Source organism: Camelina sativa, chromosome 4, assembly GCF_000633955.1.
Source record: "Camelina sativa cultivar DH55 chromosome 4, Cs, whole genome shotgun sequence".
Lineage (NCBI taxonomy): Eukaryota > Viridiplantae > Streptophyta > Magnoliopsida > Brassicales > Brassicaceae > Camelina > Camelina sativa.
In genome coordinates this window covers 21,494,131-21,507,194 of record NC_025688.1, presented here as the reverse complement: position 1 = coordinate 21,507,194, position 13,064 = coordinate 21,494,131, and the positions used below count along the sequence as shown (strand labels likewise).

At 36.6% G+C, this 13,064-nt stretch overlaps 2 protein-coding genes across 2 annotated transcripts in view; both read left to right on the top strand.

Annotated features, from left to right (window-relative positions):
- Positions 3,505-4,950, top strand: LOC104781656 (40S ribosomal protein S2-4-like). Its single transcript, XM_010506375.2, has 2 exons — positions 3,505-4,296; positions 4,580-4,950. The coding sequence occupies exons 1-2, from the start codon at positions 3,610-3,612 to the stop codon at positions 4,739-4,741; spliced, it is 849 nt and encodes a 282-aa protein (XP_010504677.1). The 5' UTR covers positions 3,505-3,609; the 3' UTR covers positions 4,742-4,950.
- LOC104784127 (insulin-degrading enzyme-like 2) overlaps positions 9,017-13,064 on the top strand; it is a 4,417-nt gene continuing 369 nt past the window's right edge. Inside the window, exons 1-17 of the mRNA XM_019244187.1 lie at positions 9,017-9,224; positions 9,311-9,386; positions 9,503-9,570; positions 9,660-9,751; positions 9,845-9,918; positions 10,005-10,048; positions 10,244-10,295; positions 10,402-10,524; positions 10,637-10,749; positions 10,860-11,022; positions 11,266-11,358; positions 11,519-11,604; positions 11,742-11,828; positions 12,106-12,209; positions 12,564-12,666; positions 12,814-12,909; positions 13,002-13,064. Coding sequence (XP_019099732.1) covers positions 9,078-9,224; positions 9,311-9,386; positions 9,503-9,570; positions 9,660-9,751; positions 9,845-9,918; positions 10,005-10,048; positions 10,244-10,295; positions 10,402-10,524; positions 10,637-10,749; positions 10,860-11,022; positions 11,266-11,358; positions 11,519-11,604; positions 11,742-11,828; positions 12,106-12,209; positions 12,564-12,666; positions 12,814-12,909; positions 13,002-13,064 — 1,584 coding nt within the window. The 5' untranslated portion in view covers positions 9,017-9,077. The remainder of the gene's footprint in view (positions 9,225-9,310; positions 9,387-9,502; positions 9,571-9,659; positions 9,752-9,844; positions 9,919-10,004; positions 10,049-10,243; positions 10,296-10,401; positions 10,525-10,636; positions 10,750-10,859; positions 11,023-11,265; positions 11,359-11,518; positions 11,605-11,741; positions 11,829-12,105; positions 12,210-12,563; positions 12,667-12,813; positions 12,910-13,001) is intronic.

The following is a 13,064-nucleotide window of genomic DNA, read 5'->3' as shown; positions in this document are numbered from 1 at the left end:
GGTGGGTGTATTGGTCCACATATATCACCTTGTATCCTTTCCAGAAAGTTTAAAGTCTCTTTATGGACTTTGGCTGGTGATGGCCGTATAATAAGTTTCCCTTGTGCACATGCTACACACGTGAGATTTTTAGGGATAACTTTTCTCTCTTTAAGAGTGTGCCCATTCGAACTATTAATTAGTTTACGCATCATGTTCATTCCCGGATGGCCAAGCCGGTCATGCCATAGAGTGAACTGTTCATTGAACATTTTGTGCTTTGCCAAGTTAGCTTCTATCATGTTAATCTTAGCATGATATAAACCAGGGCTAGTGCAGGTATAGTCTCTAGGACCTTCTTATGGCCTTTCACAATTTCAGTAATGTATAGAAATTCTTTGCTTCCTTCACCCTTTGTTTCAATATGATAACCATTCAATCGAATGTGTTTAAAGCTCAATAAACTTCTCTTAGAGCTGGATGAGTACAAGGCATCACTTAATTCAATATGTGTGCCATTAGGCAATAATATGTGAGCCTGGCCGTAGCCTTCTATTAAACTTGCTATACCCGCAATTGTACTAACATTGGCACTTTTCATTATGAGGTTTATGAAATATCTTTTATCCTTCAATATTATGTGGCTGGATCCACTGTCCACCACAAGTACACTCATATCCTCGGTCATTTCTATAATGACAATAATTTTTGTTTTAAACTTTAATAAAACAAGCAAAGAAATATTTAAATAAAATCATTGAATTTAAACCAAAAATAATTATCCAATACATAAACCGAAATANAAGTACACTCATATCCTCGGCCATTTCTATAATGACAATAATTTTTTTTTGTTTTAAACTTTAATAAAACAAGCAAAGAAATATTTAAATAAAATCATTGAATTTAAACCAAAAATAATTATCCAATACATAAACCGAAATAAAGCATAAAAGCTTAGAAATTAAATCAAGGCCATAAGATAAAACTAGTTATCTTCTTTAAGACAATCGGAAGTCTCATAGTCTAGTGAATCATCATTCTCATGGTCGAAGTCATCTTCACCATTGAGATGCACATAGTTGGCTTCTGGGTTCTTCTTCAACATCTCTTGATATGCATCAATGAGGTGTTTGGGCGTTCTGCAGTTCTTGGCCCAATGGTTGGACATACCACATCGGTGACAAACCGATTTAGCCTTGTTTTGCGGTTTAAGGCACCCACGGCCCCTACCACCGCGGCCACGGCCACCACGGCCATAACCATCAAAACGACTTGCCTGGCCTCCACGACCACCACGTCCTCTGCCACCACGGCCACGGCTATAGTGTCTTTCTCTGTGGACGTAGTTGGTCTCCTTGGGCTCTTTAGGCTCCTTAGGCTCATTTTGCTTTGCCATATCTACCTTGTGTGCTTCCGGTAATGGGGCTGTACCGGGAGGTCTCATAGCACTATTCATCAACAACAGCTCATTGTTCTGCTCAGCTAGTAGCAAACATGAGATTAGTTCCCCATAGGTTTTGAAACCTTTTTCACGGTACTGTTGCTGAAGTAAAATGTTGTGAGTGCTAAAAGTAGATAAAGTCTTCTCAAGTAACTCTTTCTCTGTCACTTCAGTACCACACAACCTAAGGAGTGAGACAATCCTAAAAAGCTATGAGTTATACTCATCCACGGGTTTGTAGTCCTGGATCCTTAGGTTTTTCCAATCGAATTGAGCCTTTGGGAGGAGCACCGTTTGTTGGTGTCCGTATCTGCGTTTAAGCTCTGTCCAAAGGTCAAGAGGATTTTCTATAGTGAGGTACTGATTCTTGAGACTCTCAGCAAGGTGATGGCGCATATGCATAATGGCCTTGTAATTTTGCTTATCTGATGGTTCAAAAACTTCCTCAATGCATTCAAATAAGTCCTTTGACTTTAGCATGATCTTAGTGTCCAATGCCCATTGCAGATAGTTGTCTCCAGAAGCATTCAAAGCAGCATAGTCTAGGTTGTTCAACCTTGCCATCTGCATAAAACAGAAAATAGACAACCGAACATTAGCATGCGGTATTTGAGACCGAACCATGCAATCAATCAATAGGTAATGCGGTATTTAAGACCGAACCATGCCATTAAATTTAAACTCAGGTCATGCGGTATTTAAGACCGAACCATGCCTTGCCCTTACTTATAATTTTCGGTTTTAGTATGCATGGAAAAACAAACAATCCTAGATAGAAAACTTACATGCAACAATTTCCTTTTTATTAGATATAATTTCCTTTTCTTAAGTTTTCCTTTTTCTAATTAGGATTTTAGTAAATATTGTTCTAGGCTTTAGATAATTACTAAATTTTATTTGGAAGTTATCCTAATAATTTTAACAACCTAGAACAAGTCTATGTGTTTGAATTAATGGTTCATGCAGCCGAAATTTTACAAGAACAATTTGTACCAAATTCGATTAATAATACCCTATGCAAAATCAATTCAATTTCAAGGATGCATGCAATTTCAGATTTTAAATATCCTAGAACAACCAGATTAATATTTGAATTTAACAGTTTTGGTTCTAGGGTTCTTATGCAACAAACAGTCCAGCAACAATAAGCAATCAACCGGATTTTAAACTTGACATAGTTTTGGTGCAATTCACAATCAATCTAACAATCCTAAACATCTGATTTTAAAGTTTTATAGTTTAGGGATTTGAGAACTTAAGAACATGTTTGTTTGATTGTGTACTTGTAAGTTTTAAGGTTTGATAGTTTTAGGTTCAAGTTCGATTATATGGTTCATAAGTTTCGATTTTTACCTTAACACCTAAAGAGGTCTGACCGGTTTTGATCTGGGAGCTAAAGACCTCAGATATCACTTGATCACGAACCACAAACCACGAATAGAACCGCAAACAGCTTTCCCACGAACAGATCTCAAACCGCTCCTTGTACCGCTCACGTACTGCACTCACCCCGGAACCGCAAACCACGAAGGAACCTCGAACTGGTTTTGGATAGAACTTGGTCACGAGCACAAGTTTGCTCGTGAATAGGAATTAGTTTCGAACAAAGAGGAGGAAGACGACGGTTTAGGGTTTTGATGGAAAAGGAGGATGAACGGCGGCGGTTAGGGTTTATAGGGTTTTTACTCAGCTAGATTTTTAGGGCAATCGTGCTGATAACGTGTTGTAAACTAGAGAATCGAATGAAGTAATTCTCTTGTCTTATTCATTGATCAAACTCGAGGTTACATATATATAGTCAAGGGCATAGCCCAATTACATTAAGAATCCTAAACCGACCAAGATTAAAGGAGGTGGCCGAATAGGCCTTATTAGCTTGAACGGACATGGGCCATGTACGGGCCGTGTATGGGCTTGGTTATGGAGTCCATCCATCAAGTCGTTTATAACAAAAAAGAATAAAACAGTCCATTCCACGAACATATATTGGGCCTGACTTTTATTACTGGGCCCATAAACTTAAATTAGCTGCAGTTTACAAGAAACCCTAATTCTCTCCTCTTCGTCTCCACTTTTATAGTCTTAGAATAACTTTTTTTTGCCGCCGTTTCTCGAGAGCAACACTGCACCACACAACACCAAATCTCTCTAGCTCTTCTAAGCAAAATCAATCGAGCGCATTGACAATGGTGGAACGCGGTGGTGAGGGTGGTGTCGAACAACGTGGTGGTGATCGCGGCGGTTTCGCACGTGGATTCGGCGGTCGCGGTGGTGGAAGAGGCGGTCCGAGAGGCCGTGGTGGCCGGCGTGGAGGTCGTGCCCCGGAGGAAGAGAAGTGGGTGCCGGTGACGAAGCTCGGTCGTCTCGTGAAAGGTGGTAAGATACAGAAGCTTGAGCAGATCTACCTCCACTCTCTCCCAGTGAAGGAGTACCAGATCATTGATTTACTCGTCGGTCCTTCACTGAAAGACGAAGTGATGAAAATCATGCCGGTTCAGAAGCAAACCAGAGCCGGTCAGAGAACGAGGTTCAAGGCCTTCGTCGTCGTCGGAGATAGTAACGGTCACGTCGGTTTAGGAGTGAAATGCTCCAAGGAAGTCGCGACGGCGATCAGAGGCGCGATTATTCTGGCGAAATTGTCTGTGATTCCGATCCGAAGAGGTTACTGGGGTAACAAGATCGGGAAGCCACACACTGTGCCGTGTAAGGTGACCGGGAAATGTGGATCTGTTACCGTACGTATGGTTCCAGCTCCGAGAGGTTCTGGTATCGTGGCGGCTAGGGTTCCTAAGAAGGTTCTTCAGTTTGCTGGGATTGATGATGTCTTCACTTCTTCTAGAGGATCCACCAAAACTCTAGGAAACTTCGTTAAGGTCTGTACTCTCTCTCTCTTCCTTTTATCCAAGTTACAATGTTATCAACAATGGCTGTTTTGTTTGATGAACTTAGCTGACTACTCATTACCAATTTCGTGATGATTTGAGGATTTGAGATTGCTGTAATTACTGTTGTAATGAACATTGGTTGTATTTAAAGATGGTTTGTTGTGTGTTAGTATTGTTCTCATTGTTGCTTGAATTTTGAATGATCTTTGATTATGCTAAATTCTCTCTGATTACTAATGTAGTCAATATATGTTGTGTTGATTTGTTTCAGGCAACATTTGATTGTCTGCAGAGGACTTACGGATTCCTAACACCAGAATTCTGGAAAGAGACGAGATTCGTTAAGTCACCATACCAGGATTACAGTGATCTCTTGGCTGATAAGTCTCTACCTAGCAGCAAGATCGCCACCGAGGTTGAAGACCAAGCCTAAGTAGTAATAATACCACACTCACTCATCTTGGATGGATGAGGCAACTAGTATTATCACTCATCTTGGATGGATGAGGCAACTAGTATTATCACTCATCTTGGATGGATGAGGCAACTAGTATTATCACTCATCTTGGGTTTTTTTTTTTTGAATTATATCGGTATGATGGTTTCTTAAGTTATTATATAGATACGTATTTGTTTGGAATTTTCAATTTTGAATGCGATCATACAATTTTTTTTTTGTTTTTTCACAGCACGAAACAAACAAAATGACTATTATAGATATTGAATCTTTAATCGTCAGTTAGCCAGTAGCTCGGCGCTTGTTTAAAAGACTTGATTCTCAACATATATTTATAAAACAGATTAAAATATGAATTAAATTTTTAAAATTTAAACTAGATATAGAAGGCAAAATAGAACTGAAAGTATATAATTTTATTTCAGAAAAAAATAAATAAGAAAAATGCACCGACTAGTAAAAAGAATAAAAAGGAACATGTGCTAAAGTGCTTAAAATTATAAGACATCAATCATATGTTAAACTGATTGAGATAGGATAAAACGAACAAATATATGTATATCACTCGAACAGGAGACCTTGAAATCCAATACAATGCTGATTTGCCAACCAAACTAAAGACACTATTGGCTTATGTGTACTACGAAGAAGTATTGGCCACGTGCCCCACGCACAAAATAAAATAAAAAAAATCTAGAAATCATTCTCATGTATGCTTTTCTTTGTTTACTTAAAGAAAGAGATCCCATGTCCTTACAAGATCGTTTGGCGTGTGTGCAAGTCAAAATTCTATATTCATGGCGCCAATATACAATCAATTAGATTAAGTGTTCGGTACCTATTTTACTAAAACTTAATAACTCAACAACACATGCACATTTTCACATGTCTAGTATAGAAACTATGTTTTGGTTCTATGCCATAGAATTTACGGATTATTAACTTCATTATTTTAGTTTTTGATTTACTTTATGCACTTATATATCCCAACCACATTGTTATATATAAGTTATTTCATCAAGCAACAATGAGTTTTAATTTATGCACTATAGTTATTGATTTACTTTATGCATTCATACTTGGTGTATATGACATTCTAAATGCCGAATGTCATGAATCTTGACTATTATCTTTTGAACACAATCCTAAAGGTTTTTTGAAAAACATTCATAAAATAAAGAAGGATAAAACTACACAAATTATGTTCATGTGAGAAGGATAAATGCTTATTAAACGTTGTCTTTTTCTTTTCTAGAAACCACAAGACTCTATTCTAGTTTCATTATAAAAAAAAGTAGCTTGATAGAGTAAACAACAAGAAAACAAGAAAGCATCACGATCATCTCTAAACTTCCATAGATCACAAATACAAATTCACATCCACTTGACAAAATCCAAATACAAATACAAAATTTGGATCATTTATATTCACTAAATTTTATCCTCTTTTCCCTAAATGAAAGAACCTAATTAGATTCGAGTTCACAAAAAAAAATCTAGATCTTCCGATTCACGATCCAATCGTAATCAATTCGTCAATTAACAACTCAAAAACTCAGAAACGAATAACAAAATTCAGTTTCGTAAAATTCAATTTAGTGTTTAGATTTACATGTCGTGGTTTAGTGAAAAACTCAGTGGGAACTACCAAATACCCTCTTGCCTCGCCGATCTTATATGGTTTTTTTAGTTGCACTTAAAATTTTCATTTGGTAATTTAAAATTACTTGCACAATTTTTAATAATTGCCAAAGTTGTCAAACACTGTTTTGAAAATGATTCATTAGATAATATTTATCTATGTATACAGAGTTGTCGCATTATTCTATCCTCTATTTGTTATCTTCAAGTTTTCCTACATGAGCCTTTTGGTTCTTAAAAACCATCAAAATTAAGTTTGTTCTTAAAAAAAACTACACAAACCTAGCACCGACTGACAGCATAACCGAACTGATTGAGCCATTCTCCACCAAAAAAATCTAGATGTCAAGTTCTCAGATTTGAGCGAGCAGCGATCATAGGACAAAAAAAAAAAGAATAAAAATATTTTATTCATTTTTTTAGTTAATTTGATAAACATATTTATCACAAAAGATGACTTCTACTTTCGGTTTTGTTGTCTATGAGACTTTGATACGAAAGGGTTATGCTCAAATAATCCGTTTATTTAGAAAATAGTAGTTTCTTGAAATACAGTTTCAATTTGGAGTTTGGGAATGGCTAAGCGAGTAAATATCACATAAAATGAAAAGAGTTTAGATTTACCATATTGATTACCAAAATATCTGGTTGCTTAGGAATAAATGATAAAAAAAAAAAGGGAAGGAAACAGCTTTGTCGATGGTTAGAATTTTTTATCTGATCTAGAGACACATTAGTAATTTGAACTTTGTCTGATGTCTCCTTGCGCTGATTGAGTGGATGATCTCCCGGTCTATAGTTTTGAAGATATATAATAGACTGTGGAATTATTTGCCCATTGTGAAGAATATAGTTTATTTGCTTTCAAATAGCGTAGACTGTGGCATGAGCGACAATCTTTCTAAGGATAGCTGTCATGAGGTTTTCTCTCTCCCTCTAGCTAGATCTTTGTTAGCTAGTGATTTGATCGTGTAGATTGTTCCTCTAAACTTATATATCTTTGATTTATTTAATTTATGTTTAGCGCATATTATATTATCCGAATTAGGAATTGACTATATATTTTTATATGTTTTTTGTTTTCTTAGGTGCAGTACTTACAGTTAGAGATCCAGTGCATGCCGGTTGCGGTAGCAAGATATGTGAAATTGTTGTGGTCAACTCGCGAGGGTGCTATAAATTTAATCACGTCAATGGGATTTACCTGTCCTTGGTAATTATTTGCTATCAACAGAAAAAGCAATTGGATTGTTTTTAGAGAGCACATGTAATGACAGAACCGACAGTTACCTCTTGCAATCTTGTAGACACAATACAAAACAGTAACACATGCTCATTAAGTTTCTTGTTATAAGACTTTATAACCCTCTACACCTCTAAATCCAAAGCTTTTATCATATCCTTCTCTTGGTTAATCCTGACTAACTCAACAAAAAGATGGAACAATAAAAAAGTTTGGTTATTGCAGGTCAATTGAGGAGTTATATCGACTTATAATCTACAATATTAACCAAACTTTTCAGTTTCTTCTTCTTTGACGAATTGAAGAAGTCAGGATGAATGATCAGCTAGTTATAGGAAGGATTCTCACAAGGCTGTTCGCATATTCAAACCCTAATAGCTTGATAGAAAGATCAGTGATCACCTAACTCGAGTATTTTAAAGAATGTGATCTTTGAGCTTTCTATCAAGCTATGAGGGATTGAAAAGGCAGCCATTTTAATACATGTTGCTCACCAATTTCGACACTTATGACATCCAAATATAAACCACTCGTTACTGATGCCTTCAAAAGCCTTGTGCTAATATAGTCACTTGGCATGTTAACCTATATAAATCGAAACCATTCCGGACGTTGATTGGTTAACAGTTGGGTGTATATATGTGGATGTCGTAAGTATAGTGAGATGCGGTGTGTTATCATCTGGTGGAAGAGAAGGCTCTCTTTATATACTACTGGAAAGAAATAAAAGCATTCATTAAAAAGTTTAAAACGGAAATATGGATTTGCCTTCCTATTTTCAGTTTATGTCTCTCATTTATATTCTGGTCAAATATCTCATTTATTTTTAGAGTTAATTCAAAAAAAATTAGTCTAAAATGAGATTCCCCTTTCTCCACCTTGCATGAAACGTAAGACCTGTAATTCTTCTTCTGTTATGAATCAACGTCATCTTCGATTCCTATATAATATTTTGTTGAATTTGGGCATTTTGTTGTTGGTATTACGTACGAAATTCTGTTTAAATGCTAGATTCAGCAACAAATGGCCCATTTAGTCATTTTTTATTTTATTTTGACTCGGAAATTCGATTACATATGCTTTCGTTAAATCAACGGCCGCTAGAGGATCATCATTATTCATTAATATATTATCAAAGACCACGTGTGCCAAGTTTTTAATGATGTTGCCCTATCTGTGTTAGTATCAACATGGATAATATACACCGTCGATCGTTTTTTTAGATTAAATATACACCGTTGATAATTTTCAGATACAGACTAAAAGAATCCTACGTAGACTCTACCACACCAGATAATTTAGACTCAGAGTTGTTGCTTTCCTCTCATGTTGTTAGAAAAAAATTAGAAAAAGACGTTGAACAAACAGTATTCATAAGAGCGAAGACCACTAACTAAACCAATCCCAAAGTAATATCATCGGACGGAGATGGCGGTTGGATTGGGAAACGCGACGGCGGCGTCGGGTGAATGTGGCGATATACTGAAGGCACGTACGGACAAGAGAGAGTATCGGAGGATTGTACTCAAAAATTCGCTCGAGGTGTTGTTAATCAGCGACCCAGAGACTGACAAGGTTAGCTCTCGATTCTTCACTGTTTTGATTTTTGATTCTAAAAATTATAGCTGAATATTTCTTCTATGTTTGCCTGCTTCTCGTAGTGTGCTGCTTCAATGAACGTTAGCGTCGGGTCGTTCTCGGACCCGGAAGGATTGGAAGGCCTAGCTCACTTCCTTGGTACTCTTTGTTTTCGTTTTAGTGGTTCTATTTTATAATCATCGCAGGATTCAATCAATGGGCCATGGGGTGAATAACTTCTGCTCTTTTAATTGTTTTTGCTGGTGGGGATTCAGAGCATATGCTGTTTTATGCAAGTGAAAAATATCCAGAGGAAGATAGCTATTCCAAGTACATCACAGAGGTAACCTTCTTCTCTTATCTGTCTTGTCTCTGTTATATATAATCTTGCTCATAATTGGAATGTGCTTATTGGAGTTTATCTGTTTGTAGCATGGAGGGAGCACAAATGCGTATACATCCACTGAAGATACTAACTACCATTTCGATATCAACACTGATTCTTTTGATGAAGCTTTGGATAGGTTGACTTGGATTTGCTTTTCTCTCTTGCTTACTAATGTTATCTGATTTGCCTTTTTGAATATGTCGGATTGTTATGTTATTTGTCTAACTAGGTTCGCACAGTTCTTTATCAAGCCATTGATGTCAGCTGATGCCACCATGAGGGAGATCAAGGCTGTCGACTCTGGTTTGCTTTTGACTTTCTTGATAGCTCCCCTGTGTGTTGACTTTTATTAAAATACAACGAATTCTAACAAGTTCCCTCTCATCCAGAGCATCAGAAAAACTTGTTGTCAGATTCTTGGCGTTTGGGCCAGGTATTGACCCCTTCTCTCAACAACATATACCGTACTATATCTATCCATCTAGTTATTATTGGCACTGAAGAATGCATTTCACTGGTTTTTCTTTGAACTTGTAGTACTTAATATCTAAGCCCTTCATATTGATTGCCCACAAGTCTGTTGATGTGTATGTAGCATCTAAGTTGAGTTTTGTCTTCCTTATTGCAGTTACAGAAGCATCTAAGTAGAGAAGACCATCCATATCACAAATTTAACACAGGTTTATGTTCTATTTGTTCTTAACTGGTGTTCTGATGCATAAGAAACGTCACTGGTCCTTCCCAACTTTTTTTTTATCGTACTTAGAAAGTCATAATCTTCCGTAGGGAATATGGATACACTTCATGGACGACCAGAAGCAAAGGGAGTGAATACAAGAAGTGAACTAATGAAATTCTATGAAGAACACTATTCTGCCAACATCATGCATCTGGTTGTTTATGGCAAGGGTAGGTTTTGAAGCTAACCCATACTCGATTTTTTTTTTTGGTAAAGTTTCAGAAAACAAAACTATTTAGTATATATACCATTTATACATCTCTTTGCTCTGCATGTCTTCAGAAAACCTTGATAAAACTCAAGGTCTAGTGGAAGAGTTATTCCAGGATGTTCGAAACACCAACAAGGATATTCCTCGATTTCCTGGTCAGCCGTGTACTCTAGACCATTTGCAGGTTTTCTGTTCCTTACTTTAGCTTTAGCATTTACAAGAAACGAAGATAAATTCATGTTAGAACGTTTCTGAGGTGGTATCTTCTGCGGTGATTGTTTCCATTGGTTTTAGGTACTTGTGAAGGTTGTCCCAATAATGCAGGGTCATGAGCTTAGTGTTATATGGCCTGTGACTCCTAGTATCTATCATTATGAAGAGGCACCATGCAGGTATATTGGTGATCTTATTGGTCATGAAGGTGAAGGAAGTTTGTTTCATGCCTTAAAAATCTTGGGTAGGTTTTCTTGAGGACCAAATTAATAAACTCTTTAGCAGTTTCTATCTTAAAGAGGTAACAAACTTCAAAGTAGGCTTCAGATCTCTAATTGTTGTCTTCAAACTTATATCTTAATTTTCTTAAAGAATAAGCTGTTGCTGCTAATAGTGACTGACGAGAAGTTAAAAATTAATTTTTCCTCTGTATTAATTTTGAAGGTGTTTCTTGCTTGATCTTAATTCTCCTTGTTTTTATTCACAGGTTGGGCAACAGGACTGTATGCTGGCGAAGCAGACTGGAGTATGGAATATTCTTTCTTCAATGTTTCGATTGATCTTACTGATGCTGGCCACGGTGGGTTTCTGTATTCGTCTTTGTTTTATGTTATGCTGACCACGGAAGCTCGCAACAATCTTTCTTATGTTGAATAGATGGTATCGGTGTGCTTGATGTTTTAGTCAGAACCTGATATTATCTGGATTTGGTTGGATTTTGTTTCTTGATTGGTATACAGAGCACATGCAAGATATTTTAGGGTTGTTGTTTAAACAAATTAAAGTCTTACAACAGTCTGGTGTTTCCCAGTGGATTTTCGATGAGGTATTGGTATTATCAAGCTGTATGATCTATTTTTCCACCTTTTGTGTTATTGTCTGATTTTAATCTGGCCAGTATTCCTACTGATTTATGTCTTGAAAGAGCCTGATACATCTGTTATTGTTGTTGTCTTGTTGAAGCTCTCAGCTATCTGTGAGGCAGAATTTCATTATCAAGCCAAAATAGACCCAATTTCTTATGTAGTGGATATTTCATCAAACATGACGGTAATTATATTCTTCAGCAGTTCAATCGACTTCTCATACTTTTTCCTATCGTTTAGCTTTTTGTATACCTACTTCTGCTATATTTATAGACGTAGTCTTACGATGAACAAGAAGTATAGTAGATGCTCACCTCTCACAGTCTCATAAAGCATTAGTAGATTACCCATATGAAGTTTGATCGTTATGACTGAAGTTTGGAAACCCATTTGTGGCTGAATATTTCACTTCTTTGTTTTTTTTCTTTAATCTTCCGTGTCCTTTTGCAACTATCCTTCAGATATACCCAACCAAGCATTGGCTGGTTGGATCATCACTGCCTTCGAAATTCAATCCAGCTATTATACAAAAAGTTCTTGATGAGCTTTCTCCCAATAATTTTCGGTAAGTCTCTGTTCCGGGAATGTTTTGTTTTTCCTTGGTGCGTACTATCCTCTAAATGTCTTATAAACTCGTAGGTTTTCACCAACCAAATTTTGTATATATACTATTTATTTTGAGAAAGCTGAGGACGGTGCTAAATAAATGTTTTTATTGCTATCGACCATATGATTTCTTTAATGCAAAAATTTACATTAGCTTTTTGGCGGTTTGTTTAAGAATCCCTCAGTCCCCAATGTGTCATAGTCATGTTCATAAAATCTACATGTAGTTCAAGCATTACAGTGCTGACTGCTGATGGCCTAGTAAGCTCGTTGTGTCGCAGAATCTAATGCCATTGTATTTGTACTTTTGTAGAATCTTTTGGGAATCAAATAAATTTGAAGGACAAACTGACAAGGTTGAGCCATGGTATAACACTGCGTATCATCTTGAGAAGATAACCAAATCCACCATTCAGGTTGGCTTATGATTTGATAATTTCCTGAAGATCTGATTATACTTGCATATTTATTTTTCCTCTGCTCGAATTTATATTCTGTTTGATTCAATATTTTTCTCTTACTCTGGAAGAAGTTCAATTTTGGTTGGTGCTTAACACAAACAGGAGTGGGTGCAGTCTGCCCCTGATGTAAACCTGCTTCAGCCAACACCTAATGTATTCATTCCTACAGACTTTTCATTAAAGGATTTTAAGGATAAGGTTCAGTTCCATCACTTTAGTTACAATTTACAACTGTCTTTTAGAGTTTATAATGCATGAAGCAGTAATCGTATGTCACGTAATCTGAACAGGACATCTTTCCTGTTGTATTGAGAAAGACATCATTCTCAAGATTGTGGTATAAGCCTGATACA